The sequence below is a fragment of the Macaca fascicularis genome, chromosome 1, assembly GCF_037993035.2.
Source record: "Macaca fascicularis isolate 582-1 chromosome 1, T2T-MFA8v1.1".
Taxonomy (NCBI): Eukaryota; Metazoa; Chordata; class Mammalia; order Primates; family Cercopithecidae; genus Macaca; species Macaca fascicularis.
This window is the reverse complement of record NC_088375.1, coordinates 107,169,425-107,190,575: the sequence shown is the minus strand read 5'-3', so window position 1 is coordinate 107,190,575 and position 21,151 is coordinate 107,169,425. Positions and strand designations below refer to the sequence as shown.

The window sequence follows — 21,151 nt, the reverse complement described above, 5'->3', positions numbered from 1 at the left end:
ATTTTTTGTATTTTTAGTAGAGATGGGGTTTCATCATGTTGGGCAGGCTGGTCTCGAACTCCCAACCTGAAGTGATTCACCCACCTTGGCCTCCCAAAGGGCTGGGACTACAGGCGTGAGACACTGTGCCCAGCCCAAGCCTGAATTCTCATTTGCATTTCCAGTAGTTTTGCCATCTTTGTTATTCAGTAAGGAGCTGTTTTTGTTTTTGTCTTTTTGAGACAGAGTCTGGCTGTGTTGCCCAGGCTGGAGTGCAGTGGCGTGATCTCGGCTCACTGCAACCTCCGCTTCCCAGGTTTAAGCGGGTCTCCTGCCTCAGCATCCCAAGTAGCTGGGACTACAGGCACCCTCTAATTTTTTTTTATTTTTAGTAGAGACAGGGTTTCACTATGTTGGCCAGGCTGGTTTTGAACTCCTGTCGTGATCCACCATGCCCAGCCAAAGAGCTGTTTTTGTTAAAATTTGCTTGTCCCGGGCTGGGCGCAGTGGCTCACGCCTGTAATCCCAGCTGTTTGGGAGACTGAGGCAGGACAATCACTTGAGCCCATGAGTTCAAGACCAGCCTGGCCAACATGGCAAAACCCTGTCTCTACTAAAAACACAAAAATTAGCCAGGTGTGGTGGTACATGACTGTAGTCCCAGTTACTCGGGAGGCTGAGTCAGAAGAATCACTTGAACCCAGGAGGCAGAGGCTGCAGTGAGCTGGGATCATGCCACTGCACTCCAGCCTGGGCGACAGAGCCAGACTCGGTTTAAAAAAAAAAAAAAATGTCCTTGTATCACCCAAGGGCTATATTAACTGACTATTGTGGCCAGACGTGGTGGCTCATGCCTGTAATCCCAGCTACTTGAGAGGCTAAGGCAGGAGGCAGAGGTTGCAGTGAGCCGAGATCACACTGTTGCACTCCAGCCGGGGAGACAGAGCAAGACTCTGTCTCTAAAAATAAATGAATAAATAAATAAAATAACTGGCCATAGTGCCTGGCACTTAGTAGACGCTCAATATATATTTAAATTACTCAATAGACATCTATGAATAAATGAACTTCTCATTTTCCTCACTAATAAAAGCAGATATTAATGCCTATCAAATACCTAAATGGATTGCTGGCAGAATCAAAGAAGCTTGCACAAATCACTGGATAAAACACTAGGTGCAGTTATTTCCCTGAGGCTAGGACTGTTAAGAGTCCTTAATTTCCTGTGCTCAGGACAAGGCTCTGCCCACAAGGGCATCCAGACCCCATAGCGGAAAGAGGATATCCAGACCTTCAGATCACTCTAGCTCCTGCTCTTTGCTATTTTCCTTACCAACTGAACAGCGGGGAAGAGACAGCGGTAGGATTAGTCCAGGTTCCACAGAAACCCAGCCTGATTCAGGCAGATCAATCACTTTGAAGACACAGTAATTGGATTTGAGTGGAGAACAATTCTGACAATAATCCAAGTTACCCAAAACAGGAACATTTGTGCAAATGGTGGCCTTTATTAAAGACCATGAAAAGTGACAGAACAGGAGCAAATCTGCTAGGGTAGTGCCGAGCTAGCCCTTTGCAGGACCCTAAAACCTGATCTAGTAACAGAATAAATCAGTGTATTTACATTTATGTTTGCCCTGAAAACCCAGGTAAGGTCTGAAGCCTGAGGCCATCTCCCCTTCCTTTCCTCCTCCCTCTTCTTACCTCCTTACCTTCTTTCACTTCCTCAATCGGTTCCTCTCCCTTCTCCCTCCTCTCTCTTCCTTCTTTTCCTTTCTGCTTTTCCCTTTTCTCTTCTCCTTTTATTCCTCATTCTCTTTACCATCTACCTATGTGTCCCTCCAAGCCCCTCTGCTATTTCTCCCCTGCTCAGTCCCTTTGCCCCGTCTCCCTCAGGTTCAGCTTCCAGGGTGGGGAGGCGAGAAAGGGTCCTCAGCCCAGGGAGCACTTGTTGGTGTTCTTCTTGTCGCAAGTTTTCAGGTCAGTACTGGGAGGCTTGTTGCCGTTTCCCTAGAGGGAGAAGGGCACAGGGGTCATGGTGTGAATGGCTGGTTAGGGTGTGAGGGTATAAACTGTTTGAAGTGAATCCACCCTCATGAGAAATCTTAGCATTGCTCCCCTCAATTCTTATCAACACCAACACACACACACCAGAGTTGTACCTAGTCCAGCAAAACCAACTTACTGATCTCCGGCCTCCTGACTTGAGCAAGATGTCCCGGGCCAGGGAGCTAAAAGCCTAAAGTGGGGAATAGAATCAGTTTGGAGGGAGGAGAATCTACCTTTTAATACTTCCTCTCTTGGTCAGGGATGGGGGTGTGAATCTCACCTCATTCACATTCATACTGGATTTAGCACTAGTTTCGAAAAATCGGATCCCGTGCTCTCGAGCCAACTATAAGGGGTGAAGTGAGAAGGAGAGAATTGAATTAAGGACAGCAGCCAAGTCCTCTGCAATGCAACCTATCTTGGCCCTCCCAGCCCAGTTCTAGAAATTGCTCAGCCTGGCCCTCACCTTATCGGCCTGCTCCTTCTGCACCTTCCTCTTGGCCTCCATGTCACATTTGTTCCCTAGCAAGAGGCGTTCCACCCCAGCCGAGGCATTCTGGGGGGGCAAAAGACAAGTAAAAGTTAGGTCCCGCCAGCTGGGTGCGGTGGCTCACACCTGTAATCCCAGCACTTTGGGAGGCCAAGGCGGGTGGATCACCTGATGCAGGAGTTCAAGACCAACCTGATCAACATGGTAAAACCCCATCTCTACTAAAAATACAAAAGTAGCTGAGCATGGTGGTGCATGCCTGTAATCCTAGCTACTTAGGAGGCTGAGGCAGGAGAATCATTTGAACCCGGTAGTCAGGTTGCAGTGAGCCAAGATGGTGCCATTGCACTCCAGCCCAGGAAACAAGAGCGAAACTTCATCTCAAAAAAAAAAAAAAAGTTAGGTCCTGCCTATCCTTATGGCTCCCTTCATTCTCCAGGTTCTATCCAGTTCCCCCATCTCTTCTGGAGGGTCCTCACCTCCTTGATGCTTTTCATCCAGTTCTGAATATTCTCGAAAGATTTCTCATCCGTGATGTCGTATACTAGGATAATGCCCTGGGAGATGACAAAATTCAACTTGGACCATATTCCCTTTGAGGCTTCCCACTGCCCTGTAAGTGACCCGGCAAGTTCCATCCATGGGTCTAAACACTAGGCCACGTTGGGCCCTCTGCAACCCACACTACACCCCTCCCATTTTTACCTGCCTCAACCCCTGACCCTTTGTATTCATAATATATTCTGTGGCCTCATCCTTCATCCTTTGTCCAGACCCACACTTCATACCATGGCTCCACGGTAGTAGGCAGTAGTTATTGTCTTGAATCGCTCTTGGCCAGCCGTGTCCCTAAAGAAGGAGAAGGTTTCATGGAATGGAAGAGAGGAAAGAATTCTCTAATGGAAGAATTCTTCCTCTCTCGCAAGAATTTAGCTTTTGCAACATGGTGGGGCAACAGAATAAGGAAACAGTAAAGGGGAGTGGGATTAAAGACGGTTGACCTGATTTCCAGAGATGGTAGTGGCCCAAGAAACAAGCTGTCTTTGCTTATTCATTGAATGCTTGCTATGTGTCCAGCACTGCGTATGTATCATTTTATCTAATCCTTAATTTCTCCTTGTAAGACATGTATTATTGTCCCTATTTTACAAACAAGGAAACATGCCGGGGGCCGTGGCTCGCGCCTGTAATCCCAACACTTTGGGAAGCCGAGGCGGGTGGATCATCTGAGGTCAGGAGTTCAAGACCAGCCTGGCCAACATGGCGAAACCTCGTCTCTACTAAAAATACAAAAATTAGCCGGGCATGGTGGCGGGCACCTGTAATCCCAGCTACTTGGGAGGCTGAGGTGGGAGAATCACTTGAACCCAGGAGGCGGAGGTTGCGGTGAGCTGAGATTGTGCCATTGCACTCCAGCCTGGGCGATAAGAGCAAGACTCTGTCTCAAAAAAAAAAGAGGAAACAGATTTGGATAGGCTGAATAATTCATGAAGGTCAGGCAGCAGATAAGTAAAAGAACCGGATTTGTGCACCACTCTGCTCTTATATGTCATAGCATTATGCCTCCACTAAGCTTCATACCACTTAAACCCCTTCAGGGTCTACATTTGGCTCTCTGGGCTCACCATATTTTGGAGAAAACACTAGACTTAGCGTCAAGTCTTAATTCTGCCTGTGCCATTTAACGGTTCACAGCCTGTTTCCAAGTTATGACTGAACAGTTGTTTGTTGTCAAATTAAGAGGATGCTCTGTAGCCAGAGGAGGCAAGAGTTACAAAAAAGCTGGAACTAGTTGGGAGAGCAGGAAGAGAGACGAAGGACAGCTGAGTGCATCCAGAGAAATAGATTAGAAGTGCTAGAAAGAGCAATGAGGAAAGGAAGAGAAATGAAACAAAATAGAAGAAAAAGCGTGTAGGAGGTAAATGAAGTCTGGTGAGGCGTCCCAGAGGATTCACTTACCAGACTTGTAGTTTGATCTTCTTCCCCTCTATATCCACAGTGCGAATCTTGAAATCAATTCCTAGGGGTGGAAAGTATGCACTGAAGTTGAGACATGCATGCACACATGTAAAACTGTGTGATGGGAGGGACAGGAAGGGAGCAGTGTCAGCACCAGAAATTCTGCAGGAGAGGCACTTGGGGAGCAATCTTGTTGGAAATGCCAAGCTAGGAGAATTTTCCCAAAGCTGTATTTGTATAGCAAGAATACTATTTTTACTTACGTTTTATGGATTTTGGGAGGGAAAAGGTGATGAAAATTCTGCATGGAGGCTTAAGATCCTTAGGTCACCTCTTGGGTCCATTCAGCTATACCAGCTGACAACTCTCTGAATTCAGTCTCTGTCTCCCCACCAGATATTACTTTCACATTCCTCTTCTCTGTTTTCTTAGAGCCCTCTACTCTTGGTATTCCACCCACCCTCCTAGTAGAGAGTAAGGAAAAAAGTAGCTGAAGCCAGTCTATGTGAATTAACTAGTAGGCCAAACTTGGCACTAGGAAAGTCTGAGGCTAAACAGGATTACTTTTGAGACAATTAGGAAAGGGGGGCATTTTTCCTCTTCCTTTGTAACCAGAATTGTCATAAGACTCTTCCTGTCTATTTCCCAAGCCAGAGGAGATGAAGAAAGAAGGGAGGAGGGGAGACAATGTTCTTCTTAGTAGAAACTTGGGCACCTCCCCCAAGCCTGCTGGGGGCCCCTGGGAGGAGGATGAGTCACCAGGCTGACTCAGAGACCCCAAAAGTCCCCTCATTTCCACGTTCCTCACCAAGCTGGCTGCATATTCATGATCACAGTCCTTGGGCCGCCCTCCAGCACACCCAGCCACCTTGTTCCACCCTTCCCAAACCCCTGTTCAGCTGAGGTGCAGGGAGACTGGGGCAGGGAACCTGGGAAGTAGATGGTGAGCTGGGGACGCAGTGGGAGAGTTTGAAGGTCGGCTAGAGGGAAAGAGGCTAACAGATCGGATCGGGAGAAAAAGATGTGGCAGACAGGGATACAGGAAACGTGGAGAACGGATCGAGAGAGTTCTAAGTGGTGGGGGTAGGGGAAGAGGGGCACAGAGACAAAGAGAGAAGAGTTCTTGTGGGTTTTGGGAAACTAAGGTGATGGCACCAAGAAAATGAGGAGCTGGCAGCAGTTGAAGAGTTACCTGAAGGCCTCAGAGAGGTGAGAGGTTTGGTTACCATACAGAGACATGCATGGGGGAGGGGTCAGAGCCAGGGGTTGAGGGACTAGAATTCAGGAGCCTTACTCTAAGGGGACTGAAAATTGGGGTCACTAGTAATCCGGGAGCCTGAGAAGGAGGTCACAAGACAGTAGGGGTCTGGGACATGGCCAGCGGGCTCACCAATGGTGGAGATGTAAGTGTTGTTGAAGTTGTCCTCTGCAAAGCGAATGATCAGACAAGTCTTGCCCACCCCCGAGTCCCCGATCAGCAGCAACTTGAAGAGGTGGTCGTAGGCTTTGGCCATGGCGGACACCGGGGGAGCCGGGGGAGGGGTGGGGAGCTCCCGGCACTGGTAGGCGGGACTGGACGGTTGGCAAACAGAGCAGCACGGAGCCCAGGCCAGGAAGAAGTTTTCCTCCCTCTCCGCCCAGGCTCCGGGAAAAGGAGGGGCGGCACCCCTCCGGGCTCCACCCCCTGCCCGCCCACCCTTTTGGACAGGCCAAGGCGGCCAGCCCGGCGTCTGCTCTCTCGGTTTTCCCTTCCCAGCTTAGGCCGGCCTACCTGTCTCGCTATTTTCCACAGCCTTTTGGTAACTGTAGCTCCCCTCTTACGACCTTACTCTTCTATTCTGAGGCGAGAGTCTGGGGTGAAGGGAAGTAGAGGTTTAACCACGACGACCAGGGGAAGAGAAATTTTAGAGGGATTAGGGGAAGAGAGAAAGAGTTTTGGGAATAACGGTGAAGGTAGGGAGGGCACTAGAAATTGAAAAAAAAAATGGGGCTGATTTTTGGAGGTGCTATTCAACGAAGCTAGAAGATGAGTTATCATCGGTTTCTGGGGCTGCGTAAAAGTCAGTCCTAGAATTTTAGCGTTAGTTGTCCAAGCCCTTAGTTCTATGGATCCCAATTCCCTTTGAAAAAAGCGGGATGCGCAGAGGTAGGTTATTTGTTGAGTCAGTCTGCCCTCTGGTGGAACAGGGTGAAAACGTAAATTAGTTTTACAGAATCGGCCCCACCGCCCCAAGACTCACAGCCTACCTAGACACGTCCTGGTGCTTCAGTTGGAACGACCTCTCTAATGGGGGCCGCATGTGTGATTTCTCTGACCAAATAGCTTAAGAAAACAGTGATTTGAACTAAAAATGTCATTCTTCAAGTGGATCTTTTAATATGGCCCACTTAAGGTGCAGTACTCCTGAAATCTCACTCAATAGGCCATGAACGTGTAGCCTTGGTAACCAGGAAGCTGAAATATGGACAGCATGGCTACAAAGAAACAAGTATATCTCTGCCTTTAGAAAAAAATTATTCTTGCTATATGTGTGCTGGGGGTGGAAAAAAATACGAAAAACGAAAGAAAGAAATTGTTTAAGACCCGGTGTGGTGGCTCACACTTGTAATCCCAGCACTTTGGGAGGCCAACGTGAGAGGATCCCTTGGGTCCAGGAGTTCAAGACTAGCCTGGGCAACATACTGAGACTCTGCTTCGACAATAAATAAATAAATAAATAAATAAATAAATAAATAAGCCATACATGGTGGTGTGCGCCTGTAGTTCCAGCCCCAGCTACCTAGGGGGCAGAAGTGGGCAGATCACTTGAGCCCAGGAGTCCAAGGCTGTAGTGAGCCATGATTATGCTACTGCACTCCAGACTCGGTGACAGAGTAAGATCCTGTCTCAAAAAATTTTTAAAATTTGTTTATTTTTAATTAATTAATTTTTTGAGACACAGCCTTGCTCTGTCGCCAGGCTGGAGTGCAGTGGGACGATCTCGGCTCACTGCAACCTCTGCCTCCCTGGTTCAAGCGATTCTCGTGCCTCAGCCTCTGGAATAGCTGGGATTACAGGTGCCTGCCACGAAGTCCAGCTAATTTTTGTATTTTTAGTAGAGACGGGGTTTCACCATGTTGGCCAGATGGTCTCGATCTCTTGACCTTGTGATCCGCCCGCCTCGGCCTCCCAAAGTGCTGGGATTACAGGCATAAGCCACCGCGCCCAGCCCTATTTTTTTTTTGAGACGGAGTCTCGCTCTGTTGCCCAGGCTGGAGTGCAGTGGCGCAATCTCGGTTCACTGCAAGCTCCGCATCCCAGGTTCACGCCATTCGCCTGCCTCAGTCTCCTGAGTAGCTAGGACTACAGGCGCCTGCCACCGCCTGGCTAAATTTTTGTATTTTAGGTAGAGACAGGGTTTCACCATGTTAACCAGGATGGTCTCGATCTCCTGACCTCGTGATCCGTCTGCCTTGGCCTTCCAAAGTGCTGGAATTACAGGCGTGAGCCACCGCGCCCGGCCTATTTTTTTTTTTTTTTTTTTTTAATTTATTTTGAGGGGGAGTTTTGCTCTTGTTGCCCAGGCTGGAGTGCAATGGTGTGATTTTGGCTAACCGCAACTTTCGGCTCCCAGATTCAAGCGATTCTCCTGCCTAAGCCTCGCGAGTAGCTGAAATTACAGGCATCCGCCACCACCCCCAGCTAATTTTGTATTTTTAGTAGAGACGGGGTTTCTCCATGTTGGTCAGGCTGGTCTTGAACTCTCGACCTCAGGTGATCCATCCACCTCTGCCTCCCAAAGGCCTGGGATTACAGGCTTGAGCCACTGCGCCCAGCCTTTATTTTTATTTTTATTTTATTTTTTGAGACAAAGTTTTGCTCTTGTCACCCAGGCTGAAGTGCAATGGCTCAATCTCTGGTCACTGCAACCTCCGCCTCTTGGGTTCAAGCGATTCTCCAGCCTCAGCTTCCCAAGTAGCTGGGATTACAGCCACCCGCCACCACACCTAGCTAAATTTTTTTTTTGTATTTTTAGTAGAGACGGGGTTTCACCATGTTGGCCAGGCTGGTCTCGAACTCCCGACCTCACATGATCTGCCCGCCTCAGCCTCCCAAAGTGCTGGGATTACAGGCATGAGCCACCGCAACCGGCAAATAAAAAATTATTCAAGGGAGTCTCTCTCGAGCCTATTCTGGCTGCCTATAAAAAAATTAAAGGCTGGGTGTGGTGGCTCACACCTGTAATTCCAGCACTTTGGGAGGCTGAGGTGGGCGGATCACGTGAGGTCGGGAGTTCAATATCAGCTTGGCCAACATGGTGAAACCCCCGTCTCTACTAAAAATACAAAATTAGCCGGGCGTGGTGCCGCCTGCCTGTAATCCCAGCTACTCCGGAGGCTGAGTCGGGAGAATTGCTTGAACGCGGGAGGCGGAGGTTGCGGCGAGCAGAGATGGCACCATTGCACTACAGCCTGGGCAACAAGAGCAAAACTGCGTCTAAAAAAAAAAAAAAATGAGGGCCGGGCGCGGTGGCTCAAGCCTGTGATCCCAGCACTTTGGGAGGCCGAGACGGGCGGATCACGAGGTCAGGAGATCGAGACCATCCTGGCAAACACAGTGAAACCCTGTCTCTATTAAATACAAAAAACTAGCCGGGCGAGGTGGCCGGCGCCTGTAGTCCCAGCTACTTGGGAGGCTGAGGCCGGAGAATGGCGTGAACCCGGGAGGCGGAGTTTGCAGTGAGCTGAGATCCGGCCACTGCACTCCAGCCTGGGTGACAGAGCGAGACTCCGTCTCAAAAAAAAAAAAAAAAATGTGTACTGGTTGTTAAGAAGGCATCTTTTGTCATTTCACTTATCCCCATCACCTTCCGTGTCCATGCCTGTCCCTTCTCAAGCTAAACTATTCAATCTCCTTTTGTCTATTCTCTCACCTCTCATTATCTCCTTGAGTCTTCCCTATTTCTTTTCACTGACCAAACCATGTCTCACCTGTTTGTTTGTTTGTTTATTTATTTATTTAATTTTAGATCGAGTCTTGCTCTGTCACCCAGGCTGGAGTACAATGGCAGGATCTCGGCTCACTGCAACTTCTCTCAGGTTCATGTGATTCTCCTGCCTCAGCCTCCAGAGTAGCTGGGATCACAGGTACCCAACACCACACCTGGCTAATTTTTTTGTATTTTTAGTAGAGACGGGGTTTCATAATGCTGGTCAGGCTGGTCTCGAACTCTGACCTCAAAGGATCCACCCACCTCGGCCTCCCAAAGTGCTGGGATTAGAGGCGTGAGCCACTGTGTCTGGTCTATTTTTATGTTTTTTAGAGACAGGGTCATTCTGTCACCCACACTGGAATACAGTGGCACTATCCTAGGTCACTGCAGCCTTGAGCTCCTGGGCCCAAACCATTCTTCTGCCTCATCCTCCCAAATAGCTGGGACTACGGACACAAGCTACCACACCTGGCTAATGTTTCAATATTTTGTAAAGACAAAGTCTCACTATATTGCCCAGGCTGGTCTTGAACTCTGAGCTTCAAGCAATACTCCCACCTCAGCCTCCCAAAGTGCTGGGATTACAGATGTGGGCCACCATACTCAGCTTTACCAGTCCTTTAAATTACTCTTCAATTTTTGTGAATTGTCCTGATAAAAATCCATCAGTTCTTTTTATCTTATTTTGCCTGGATCTGGACTTTTCGTCCTTAGCAATGTATTATTCGTGCTCACCTCTCTGAACTGTACTTATTCTGGTGTATACCTGCTTTCACTGGAACCTGACTTTTTTTTTTTTTTTGAGACTGAGTTTGCTCTTGCTGCCCAGGCTGGAGTGCAATGACTCCGTCTCGGTCCACTGCAATCTCCTCCTCCTTGATTCAAGCGATTCTCCTGCCTCAGCTTCCCAAGTATCTGGGATTACAGGAATGCACCACCATCTCTGGCTAAATTTTGCATTTTTTTTAGTAGAGACGGGGTTTCACCATGTTGGCCAGGCTGGTCTCGAACTGCTGACCTCAGATGATCCACCCGCCTTGGCCTCCCAAAGTGCTGGGATTACACGCATGAGCCACCGCGCCCGGCCTAAATTGTTAAATTAAACCAATAGAAAAAGAGTTAAGAATATAGGTATTTAAAAAATAGTACGGAAGTCCTGGATATGGCTCCTTCTCCCTGGTGTTTTCCTTAACCTTTCCTATTAGGCTCCAAATGTCAAAGTATGACACAAAATTTTAAAAGTGTCCATTTATCCCTGAATAGTGATCAAACGCTGACCTCAAATTAGCAAGGTAACCCTTTCAACATGGTGACGCATATGTGTCACAACTAACAGTTAAAGACCTTCCGAAAATGGCAGCTCCCTTGTCTCTCCACCGCATCAGACCAAAGTAGGACCTTCCAAGCATGGTGGCACAAGATCCTTGCGTCATTTCCTGTGGTGTGCACAATATAAGGGGCAGGATTTCCGCTTTCGCTCTTTTCCGGCGGTGACGACCTACCCACACTAGAACATGCCTGTGAGTGCTTTGGTCCAGGTTTCGGCGGAGATCTCGCTGTTCTGTCTGCACGCTCCCCTCACGCTGATTTCGGATCGTAGAGGGTTCTCATTTACCCTCTGCACTTCTTAGGACATTAACTCCAGGGACCGCAGCGGCCCACGGGCCACCCGCATAGACGGGAGCGGAGAGGAGATAAGATGGCGGCCCAGCTGCGCAGACACCAGGGGCAGCGAGGGGCGAGCTCTCCCCGGTGTGTGACAGTGGGGGCTGTTTTCGACCATCCCATTTTCGCCGTTGGTTTCTAAATCTCTGCATTTCTGTCCCTGTTAGCTCGCAAAGGATCTCCTTCATCCCTCCCCAGAAGAGGAGAAGAGGAAACACAAGAAGAAACGCCTGGTGCAGAGCCCCAATTCCTACTTCATGGATGTGAAATGCCCAGGTGAGGAGACGGCTTGCTGTAGTGGGGAAAGCACTGGGCAGTAACAGTTGGAAAATGTTGTAGTGTGAGCTGTCTCATATCCTTGAAGCTGTCCAGCAGCTTCAGTTTCTTCACCTGTGGAAAATATTTTCCCTGATACTCTTAAAATTCGAATGTATGAGACTCGCAGAGTTTTGCATCTTAGGAGAAGTGATTCATTTCAGCGTGATGTCCCATCACATTTCACATACAATCCCTACTTTTTTTGTGTTGGGAAACAATGTAATGGATGATGAGTTGGGCATATGTGCAGGAAAGATATGGATGTAATCGAGGAAAAAAATGTTATCTGTTTTTCTTTCAGGATGCTATAAAATCACCACGGTCTTTAGCCATGCACAAACGGTAGTTTTGTGTGTTGGCTGCTCCACTGTCCTCTGCCAGCCTACAGGAGGAAAAGCAAGGCTTACAGAAGGTAAATGGTGTACTAATGTTGTGATTTGGGGCTTTGAGTTTGTTTTCTAGAAATGGAAACATCTCTCAGGATCTTTCAGTCTTACAGTGACAGAGACCATGTATAATGTAAATTTTTAGACAGGAAGTGTTGGATTTATAAATTTTTTTTTTTTCAAGTAGATACTACCAAAAACTAAGTGTTAATCTCAAAGCACTACTGTCTAAAGCGGGGATCATGGGTGATAAAAGGGCTCAAGTTGATATGAAGTGACCAAAGTGATATATAAATGAGTAGGTAGCTAAGAGTTGAGAAAAATAAAAGATGTGGTGGATCATCATGCATCTGCTTCTTTTGTGGGAGAGGTGGGCAGAATACCTGGACTGATGTCAGCTAATCTCTGAATCTTTTTCCTCCAGGATGTTCCTTTAGGAGGAAGCAGCACTAAAGGCACTCTGAATCAAGATGAGTGGGAAACCATCTCAATAAACACATTTTGGATAAATCCTGTTTATTGTCTTGTTTAAGTGTTAGGAAGTTCCTGTCTCAAGTATTCAGGGGCAACCAGAAAGAGAAGAATATTAGAGTCATTTGGGGCACGTAAGTGGCCAAGTACTTTAAAAGTCCCTTTGGGGGCATTTTTAACCACCTAAGGCTCATTGGGTAAATTTGTTTTTTTAATTGTGATACTATCTCAAGTGTTGTGTTGGGTGTGTGTGTTTTTTTGTTTTTGTTTTTTTTAAGAGATGGAGCCTTGCTCTGTCTCCCAGGCTGGAGTGCAGTGGTGTGATCTGCAACCTCTGCCTCCGGGGTTCAAGCAATTCTTTGTCTCAGCCTCCCAAGTAGCTGGGATTACAGGTGTCTGCCACCATGCCCGGCTAATTTTTGTATTTTTAGTAGAGACGGGGTTTCACCATGTTGGTCAGGCTGATCTCAAACTGCTGGACCTGGTGATCCTCCTGCCTCAGCCTCCTGAAGTGCTGGGATTACAGGCCGTGAGCCACCACGCCCGTCTGACAGTTAACTTTCTACAACACAGTCCAACACGCCAGTTTTAAGAAACAGCTTAGGATGCTTTATTTATAGTTCTCAGAAGCCTTATCTGGAAATTTAATGTAGAAGTTGTTGTTAGGCTTCTTGTCTAGGACTAGAAATCTTCATTCCCCTACAGTTAAAAGGAACTTGTCCAAGCAGAGATTAGTGTCTTATACTCCATAACCAATGTTGCAGCCGACTTTGGGCCAGTGGAGGTTGTAGACTCATGAAGTGAGGGGGAGAAGTTGTGGAGTTAAAAGAACCTAAAGAAGAGGGAAAAGTTGAGTGAACTAAACGTGTATGTCTGAGCTTTTCAAAGAGAGGACAGAGGCTTTTTTACCTGGCTGTGGTGTTCCTAGAGTTGGTACATACACAACTGGAACTGTTTGTATCTTGTTTAGGAAGGCGTTGTATGCTGGAAAAACGACAAAGGAAATGTCACAAGGCATATCTGAGGAAGGCCTTAAAGGGCAAAGTCAACTCTAGAATGAGAATTAATATTGCTAAAAATAGTTTTTCAAAATAAGTAATAGTAATGCACTATTACAGGAAGTTTTTATCCCAATTTAATCCACTTTAGAGTTACCTTCAGCTTTTGGCTAAAAGGTGGGAAAATGGGCGGGCGTGGTGGCTCACGCCTGTAATCCCAGCACTTTGGGAGGCCGAGGTGGGCGGATCACAAGGTCAGGAGATGAGACCATCCTGGCTAACACAGTGAAACCCCATCTCTACTAAAAATACAAAAAATTAGCTGGTCGTGGTGACCTGCTGTAGTCCCAGCTACTTGGGAGGCTGAGGCAGGAAAATGGTGATTACCCAGGAGGCGAAGCTTGCAGTGAGTAGAGATGGCACCACTGCACTCCAGCCTGGGCGACAGCCAGACTCCCATCTCAAAAAAAAAAAAAAAAAAAAAGGTGGGGAAATGGAATGTACATGATAGTGATGTGTTAACTTTTTTTCTTTTTCTTTTTTTAGGCTGTGCATGGTGGCTCACGCCTGTAATCCCAGTACTTTGAGAGGCCTAGGTGGGCAGATCACGTGAAGTCGGGCATTCAAGACCAACCTGGCCAACATGTCATTAAAAATACAAAAATTAGCCAGTTGTGGTAGTGGGTGTCTAATCCCAGCTGCTCGGGAGGTTGAGGCAAGAGAATCGCTTGAAACTGGGCGGTGGAGGTTGCAGTGAGCCGAGATTGCACCACTTCATGCCAGCCTGGGTGACAGTGGGACTCCATCTCAAAAATCATCACAGGATATTGCTGGAGTATAGTGGCACAATCATGGTTTACTGCCACTTTGAATTCCCTGGCTCAAGCAATACTCCTGCCTGAGCTTCCCTAGTAGCTGGGACTACAGATGTGTGCCACCACCACACCCAGCTAATTTTTAAGTTTTTTTGTGGAAATGGGGTCTCACTGTGTTGCCCAGGCTGGTCTTAAATTTCTAGACTCAAGCCATCCCACCTTGGCCTCCCAAAGTGCTAGGATTACAGGCATGAACCATTGCACCCAGTCTGTTGTATTACTTGAATTATCCCTAACTATGAATTTCAGCAAAAGTAGCTGTTATACCTCAAGATTTAGTAGTGGCTTCCACTTCTAAGTGGTGTGTATTTGCCAAATCCAGAGGAGGGTCCCCCCGCCTTTTTTTTTTTTGAAATGGAGTCTTGCTCTGTAGCCCATGCCGAAGTGCAGTGGCACTATCTTGGCTCACTGCAACCTCCATCTCCCAGGTTCAAGCACTTCTGCCTCAGCCTCCCAAGTAGCTGGGATTACAGGCGTGTGCCACCACACCAGCTAATTTTTGTTATTTTTAGTAGAGATGAATTTTCACTATGTTGGCCAGGCTGGTCTTGAACTCCTGAACTCAGGTGACCCACCCGCCTCGGCCTCCCAAAGTGCTGGGATTAGAGGTGTGAGCCACGGCGCCCGGCTGAGGAGGATCTTTAATCCACTAGGTTACTAGGACTAGAAGGCAAACTTAGTTTACACTGCTTGTTAAAATTACATGTGATAAGCAGCTAATTTTCATCCTTATTAGTTTGTGAAATAAAATGAAGGCAGTTTCAGCTGGGCGCAGTGGCTCAGGCCTGTAATCCCAGCACTTTGGGAGGCCGAGGTGGGTGAATCACGAGGTCAGGAGTTCAAGGCCAGCCTGGCCAGGATGGTGAAACCCTGTCTCTACCAAAAATACAAAAAATGAGTTGGGCGTGGTGGCGGGCACCTGTAGTCCCAGCTACTTGGGAGGCTGAGGCAGAGAATTGCTTGAACCTGGGAGGTGGAGGTTGCAGTGAGCCGAGATCACACCACTGCACTCCAGCCTGGGTGACAGAGTGTGACTCTATCTCAAAAAAAAAAAAAAAAAAGCAGTTTCCATGTCAAAGTCCATGGTATTGAATACAAGGACTGTTTACCTAGGAAGATGAAAGCTGTTGATGCCAGCACTGCAAAGAGGGTCAAGAGCAGGATCTGGTAAGAGCCAGTGAACCGCTTGAGGATGGCTGAATCTTCACAATGATCTATACATTGGCCATAACAAAACAAGATTAATAGTTATTTTATAACAACCATGGACAGATGCTGCAGTTTTTAAATTTAATTTTTTTTTTTTTTTGGAGGTGGAGTCTCGCTCTGTCGCCCAGGTTGGAGTGCAGTGGCGCGATCTCGGCTCACTGCAAGCTCTGCCTCCCGGGTTCAGGCCATTCTCCTGCCTCAGCCTCCCGAGTAGCTGGGACTACAGGCGCCCGCCACCACGCCCAGCTAAATTTTTTGTATTTTTAGTAGAGACGGAGTTTAACCGTGTTAGGATGGTCTCGATCTCCTGACCTCGTGATCCGCCCGTCTCGGCCTCCCAAAGTGCTGGGATTACAGGCGTGAGCCACCGCGTCCAGCCTTTAAATTTAATTTTTTGAGACAGAGTTTTGCTCTCTGTCCCCCAGGCTGGAGGGCAGTGGCACGATCTCAGCTCACTGCAACCTCCAGCTGATGCTGCATTTTAAAACTTACGACTAAAAATAGTAATAAGAGTATCTGTCAGAAGTATCCAAAACCCAGCTCAGAGAGAAGAGAGCTTCAGTTGTAAACTATGCTTGGTTCAACCACCTCTTTTTGACTTCTTCCTATCTCCAGAGTAGTAAAACTCCAATTCTTGAGCCTGTTATTTATTCCTCTTAGATTTAAAAGGATGCTTTAAATCCTCTGCTACTTTAAAATGCTGGTTACCGCTTCTTCCTCTTCCAGGGACGTTGTCTGCAGGCACTCAGAATGGTCCAGCGTTTGACATACCAATGTAGGCTTTCCTACAATACAGCCTCTAACAAAACTAGGCTGTCCCAAACCCTTGGTAATAGAATTGTTTACCTCTATACCAAGAAGGATGGGAAAGCACCAAAATCTGCATGTGGCATGTGCCCAGGCAGACTTCAAGGGATGCATGCTGTAAAACCTGAAGTTCTTACGAGATTGTCCAAAACAAAAAACATGTCGGGTTCCATGTATGCTAAATGTGTTCGTGACCGGATCAAGCGTGCTTTCCTTATCGAGGAGAAGAAAATTGTTGTGAAAGTGCTGAAGGCACAAGCACAGAGTCAGAAAGCTAAATAAAGAATGAAACTTTTGAGTAATAAAAATGAAAAGACTTTAAAAAAAATGTGGCCTGGCACGGTGGCTCACGCCTGTAATCCCAGCACTTTGGGAGGCCAAGGTAGGTGGATCACAAGGTCAGGAGACCATCCTGGCCAACATGGTGAAACCCCATCTCTACTAAAAATACAAAAAATTAGCCGGGCGTGGTGGCGGGCACCTGTAGTCCCAGCTACTCAGGAGGCTGAGGCAGGAGAATGGTGTGAGAATGGAGTGAGACTCTGTCCCCCCACAAAAAAATGAAATGCTGTTTACCTTTAACCCCAGGTAACGTGCTTCCCTTCATGAAACTTGTGATAGTATGCTGATTCCATTTATAATTGTAATCTCTGTCTTGAAACATTTTATTTTCTTTATTTCTTTTTTTTGAGACGGAGTCTCTGTTGCCCAGGCTGGAGTGCAATGGCGCCATCTCAGCTCCCTGCAACCTCCACTTCCTGGGTTCAAGCAATTCTCTTGTCTCAGCCTCCCTAGTAGCTGGCATTATAGGCACCCACCACCATGCCTGGCTAATTTTTGTATTTTTAGTAGGGATGGGTTTCACCATGTTGGCCAGGCTGGTCTCGAACTCCTGACCTCAGGTGATCCACCTGCCTTGGCCTCCCAAAGTGCTGGAATTACAGGTGTGAGCCACTGCCCGGCCAAAACATTTTTTTTTAGATCATCAGTGACCACTTAAATCCACAGTACCTTTCTCCTACTCAGGATGTCATTTTTTGGGAGCACTCTGATTTGTATCTAACCTTATCCTCAATAAAACTTTAGACTTGCCTGTTTTTTCGTTTTTTTTTTGTTTTTTTGAGATAAGGTCTCAGGCTGGAGTGCAGTGGTACAGTCATGGCTTACTGCAGCCTCCCAAGTAACTAGGACTACAGGTGCACATCATCACGTCTGACTTTATTTTTTTCTTTGAGATGGAGTTTCACTCCTGTTGCCCAGGCTGGAGTGCAATGGCATGATCTCGGCTCACTGCAACCTCCACCTCCCAGATTCAAGTGATTCTTCTGCTTCAGCGTCCTGTGTAGCTGGGATTACAGGTGCCCGCCACCACACCCAGCTAATTTTTGTATTTTTAGTAGAGATGGGGTTTCACCGTGTTGGCCAGGCTGGTCTTGAACTCCTGACCTCAGGTGATCCAACCACTTCGACCTCCCAGAGTGGTGGGATTACAGGCATGAGCCATCGCGCCTGGCCTGTTTTTTTTTTTTTTTTTTTTTTTAACACCTGGATAATTTAAATTTTTTTCTTTAACTTTTAATTTTTGGTAGAGAGGAAGTCTCTCTATGTTGTGCAGGCTTGTCTTGAACTCCTGGGCTAGAGCGGTCCTCCTGCCACAGCCTCCCAAAGTGCTGGGATTACAGGTGTGAGCCACTGCACCCGGCCTCAAAATAATGTTAAACACATTAAGCAGGACTAAGAAATCAGTTAAAGTACAGTTAACCAAAAGAGAAAAAACCTAATTTGTGACATGATCATATCGTAGTTACCAAAATGTTAAAAAGCCTAATTTGTAATATGGTTGTGTGTGTGTGTTTGTGTGTGTGTGTTTTGAGATGGTTTCTATTGCCAAGTCTGGGAGTGCAGTGTTGCAACTGTAGTTCACTGTAGCCTCAAATTCCTGGCCTCAAGTGATCCTCCCACCTCAGCCTCCCAAAGTGCTGGGATTATAGGTGTGAGCCCTGTTCCTGGCATGTGTATTTTATTAATAGCAACAAAAAAGATCTAAGTGCAGGTCTGATTACTGTAATTTTGTTTTTGGCTCTTTTTCTTTTTTTTTTTTTTTGAGAGAGAGTCTTGCTCTGTCACCCAGGCTGGAGTGCAGTGGCACGATCTTGGCTCACTGTAACCTCAGCTTCCCAGGTTCAAGCGCTTCTCCTGCCTCAGCCTCTCAAAAGACTGGGACTACAGGAGTATGCAACCACGCGCAGCTAATTTTTGTGGTTTTAGCAGAGACGGGGTTTCACCATGTTGGCCAGGCTGGTCTTGAACTCCCAACCTCAGGTGATCTGCCCACCTCAGCTTCCCAAAGTGCTGGCATTACAAGCGTGAGCTACTGTGCCTGGCCTTTTGGCTGTTTTTCTTTCTCTCTCTCTCCTCTCTCCCCTCTCCCCTCTCCCCTCTCCCCTCTCCCCTCTCCCCTCTCCCCTCTCCCCTCTCCCCTCTCTCCTCTCTTTCTTTTTCTTTTCTGAGACAGCCTTTCTTTCTCACCTAGGCTGCGGTGCAGTGGTGAGATCTCAGCTCACTCCATCTCTGCCGCCCAGGCTCAAGTGATCCTCCCACTTCAGCTTCCAGAGTAGCTAGGACTGCAGGCCATCACACCTGGCTAATTATTTTGTATTTTTGTAGAGATGGGGTTTTGCATGTTGCCCAGGCTGGTGATTACTGTATATATATATATATATATTTTGAGACAGAGTCTTGCTCTGTCCCAGGCTGGAATGCAGTGGCACAATCTTGACTCACTGCAACCTCCGCCTCCCCGTTCAAGCTATTCTCCTGCCTCAGCCTCCCAAGTAGCTGGGATTACAGGTGCGTGCCACTACACCTGGCTCTTTTTTTATTTATTTTTATTTTTATTTTTATTTTTAGTAGAGACGGGGTTTCACCATGTTGGCCAGGCTGGTCTCGAACTCCTGACCTTGTGATCCACCTGCCTCGGTCGTCCAAAGTGCTGGGATTACAGGCATGAGCCACCATGCCTGGCCGATTACTGTAATTTTTAAGTGAGAAATATTTTTTAGATGTGGCAGGAGGAACATGAATATATCTACGGATTCTTTTTTTCTCTCTCTATACATTCTGAGAAACTTCTCTAGTAATGAACTATAGAAATGATCCCTGAAAGTATACCCAATGAATTCTGTTGGTGACAAAAGCACACAATACTGCTGATATTATGATGGTTTACTGCCTATATTAATAATTAGTGAAAGTGCTAACTTTAAGTTAGTGGTCAGTTGAAAATAAAGATGCATGGCCGGGCGTGGTAACTCACGCCTGTAATCCCATCATTTTGGGAGGTTGAGGTGGGTGGATCATTTGAGATCAGGAGTGCCTAACATGGTGAAACCTCGCCTCTACTAAAAATACAAAAATTAGCCAGGCGTGGTGGTGGGCACCTGCATTCCCAGCTACTCTGGAGGCTGAGGGAGGAGAATCGCTTGAACTTGGGAGGTGGAGGTTGCAGTGAGCTGAGATGGTGCCACTGCACTCCAGACTGGGCGACAGAGCAAGACTCTGTCTCAAAAAAAAAAAAAAAAAAAAAAGAAGATGCAATTTTCCTCCACTCAGGGTCATGGACACCTTGAATTCTATCTATGGACCTTTGTGGCGATCCATGGTCTCTAGATTTTAAAACTCTGCTTCAATACATTCTAGTGATGGTATCTAGAGATACCTTTTTTTTTTTTTTTTAATTCCTGAGACAGGGTCTTGTTCTGTCACCCAGGCTGGAGTGCAGTGGTGCAATCATGCCTCGCTGCAACTTCAACCTCCTGGGCTTAGGCAATCCTCCCACCTCAACCTCCTGCTAGGACTTCAGGTGCATGCTACCATGCCTGGCTAATTCTTTGGATTTTTAGTAGAGATAAGGTTTTGCTGTGTTGCTTAGCCTGGTCTTGAACTCCTGAGCTCAAGCGATCCTCCAGTCTTAGCCTCCCAAAGTGCTAGGATTACAAAGGTGTGAGCCACTGCGCCAGCATCTCAGTTTCCTCAGCTCTTGGGAAAAAATACCTACCTCCTAGAGTTATGAGAAATAAACCAAAAGCATATAAATGTGCTTAGGATAATAGTCAGTACAAATCAGATGCTCACGTAAACATCAACAAAAACCTATTTCCCATTAGGAGATATACTATAATTTAGTTTAGATTGTTCCCAGTAATTAAGTAGTTTCCCTTGAGGGGTGGGGAAGCAGGTGTGACAAATACAATATAAGGAGACTGATGGTTCTCTTGCTTTTCTAACACCTTTTCATAACTATTCCCATCCTATCCAAATGTGGCATTGTTCCTATTCCTAAACTAGGTAATGCCTGAAATCAGGATTTGGGGGAGCTAAGTCTTGGTTCTAGGGTTAACATTGGCCCATTGCCTGATGCAAAAAGATTTAAATACTTTTGAAGACAACAAAACAGGTAGATTGGCCAGGCGCGGTGGCTCACGCCTGTAATCCCAGCACTTTGGGAGGCCGAGGTGGGTGGATCACCTGAGGTCAGAAGTTCAAGACCAGCCTGGCAAAATGGTGAAACCCCATTTCTACAAAAATACAAAAATTAGCAGGGCATGGTGGTGTGTTCCTGTAATCCGAGCTACTTGGGAGTCTGAGGCAGGAGAATCGCTTGAACCTGGGAGGTGGAGGTTGCAGTGAGCCAAGATCATGCCATTGCACTCCAGCCTGGGTGACAGAGCAAGACTCTGTCTCAAAAAAAAAAAAAAAAAAAAAAAAAAGTTTAAAATACGGCAAATAGTATCGTTACAAGGCTGGCAAACTCGTGTTCAACTGACAACTATTCTTCCTCCTTCCTTTTTTTTTTTTTTTTTTTGAGACAGGGTCTTGCTCTGTCACCAGGCTGGAGTGCAGTGGCACAATCACTGTTCACTGCAGCCTTGAACTCCTGGTCTCAAGCAATCCTCCTGCCTCAGCTTCCTGA

General features: G+C 46.9%; 4 protein-coding genes and 1 pseudogene across 10 annotated transcripts in view; 2 read left to right on the top strand and 3 right to left on the bottom strand.

The window, feature by feature from the left end:
• Positions 1-1,467: 1,467 nt before the first annotated feature.
• On the bottom strand, positions 1,468-6,001 carry RAB13 (RAB13, member RAS oncogene family). Of its 4 annotated transcripts, none has more exons than XM_045362704.2 (8): positions 5,868-6,001; positions 4,478-4,538; positions 3,307-3,367; positions 2,998-3,075; positions 2,495-2,584; positions 2,309-2,374; positions 2,165-2,218; positions 1,468-1,989 (listed from the first exon to the last, which is right to left on the bottom strand). In XM_045362704.2, the coding sequence occupies exons 1-8, from the start codon at positions 5,989-5,991 to the stop codon at positions 1,912-1,914; spliced, it is 612 nt and encodes a 203-aa protein (XP_045218639.2). In that variant the 5' UTR covers positions 5,992-6,001; the 3' UTR covers positions 1,468-1,911. The 4 variants fall into 4 exon arrangements, with proteins under 4 accessions (XP_045218639.2, XP_065401589.1, XP_065401587.1 ...); XM_065545517.1 differs by lacking the exon at positions 5,868-6,001 and adding an exon at positions 4,741-5,149; XM_065545515.1 differs by lacking the exon at positions 2,495-2,584.
• A 4,928-nt stretch (positions 6,002-10,929) lies between these two features.
• Positions 10,930-12,329, top strand: RPS27 (ribosomal protein S27). Of its 3 annotated transcripts, XM_065545504.1 has the most exons (5): positions 10,930-10,970; positions 11,082-11,202; positions 11,283-11,391; positions 11,735-11,845; positions 12,244-12,329. In XM_065545504.1, exons 3-5 carry the CDS (start codon positions 11,373-11,375, stop codon positions 12,270-12,272), a joined length of 159 nt encoding a protein of 52 aa, XP_065401576.1. In that variant the 5' UTR covers positions 10,930-10,970; positions 11,082-11,202; positions 11,283-11,372; the 3' UTR covers positions 12,273-12,329. The 3 variants fall into 3 exon arrangements, with proteins under 3 accessions (XP_065401576.1, XP_005541777.1, XP_065401570.1); XM_005541720.4 differs by lacking the exon at positions 11,082-11,202; XM_065545498.1 differs by having other exon boundaries at positions 10,930-11,202.
• A 547-nt stretch (positions 12,330-12,876) lies between these two features.
• NUP210L (nucleoporin 210 like) overlaps positions 12,877-21,151 on the bottom strand; it is a 166,798-nt gene continuing 158,523 nt past the window's right edge. For both annotated transcript variants that reach the window (XM_045362680.3, XM_045362683.3), the window contains 3 exons: positions 15,273-15,377; positions 13,200-13,274; positions 12,877-13,122 (listed from right to left, as the gene is read on the bottom strand). In XM_045362680.3, coding sequence (XP_045218615.2) covers positions 13,022-13,122; positions 13,200-13,274; positions 15,273-15,377 — 281 coding nt within the window. In that variant the 3' untranslated portion in view covers positions 12,877-13,021. The remainder of the gene's footprint in view (positions 13,123-13,199; positions 13,275-15,272; positions 15,378-21,151) is intronic.
• Positions 16,082-20,938, top strand: LOC135971001 (large ribosomal subunit protein eL34-like). The gene has a single exon (XM_065545488.2). It carries the CDS (start codon positions 16,123-16,125, stop codon positions 16,459-16,461), a length of 339 nt encoding a protein of 112 aa, XP_065401560.1. The 5' UTR covers positions 16,082-16,122; the 3' UTR covers positions 16,462-20,938.
• Positions 19,274-19,354, bottom strand: LOC123570675 (small nucleolar RNA U3; annotated as a pseudogene).

Bases quoted from the DNA above. Each gene is read 5' to 3' on its own strand.
- LOC135971001 (XM_065545488.2), top strand. From the start codon at position 16,123: ATGGTCCAGCGTTTGACATACCAATGTAGGCTTTCCTACAATACAGCC.
- RPS27 (XM_005541720.4), top strand. The intron at 11,392-11,734 runs GTGAGGAGACGG...TTTTTCTTTCAG, and splicing joins CATGGATGTGAAATGCCCAG to GATGCTATAAAATCACCACG. The intron at 11,846-12,243 runs GTAAATGGTGTA...TTTTTCCTCCAG, and splicing joins AAAAGCAAGGCTTACAGAAG to GATGTTCCTTTAGGAGGAAG.
- RAB13 (XM_045362704.2), bottom strand. From the start codon at position 5,991: ATGGCCAAAGCCTACGACCACCTCTTCAAGTTGCTGCTGATCGGGGAC. The intron at 2,585-2,997 runs GTGAGGACCCTC...TTGCCCCCCCAG, and splicing joins GGATGAAAAGCATCAAGGAG to AATGCCTCGGCTGGGGTGGA. The intron at 1,990-2,164 runs GTAAGTTGGTTT...TTCTCCCTCTAG, and splicing joins AGTCAGGAGGCCGGAGATCA to GGAAACGGCAACAAGCCTCC.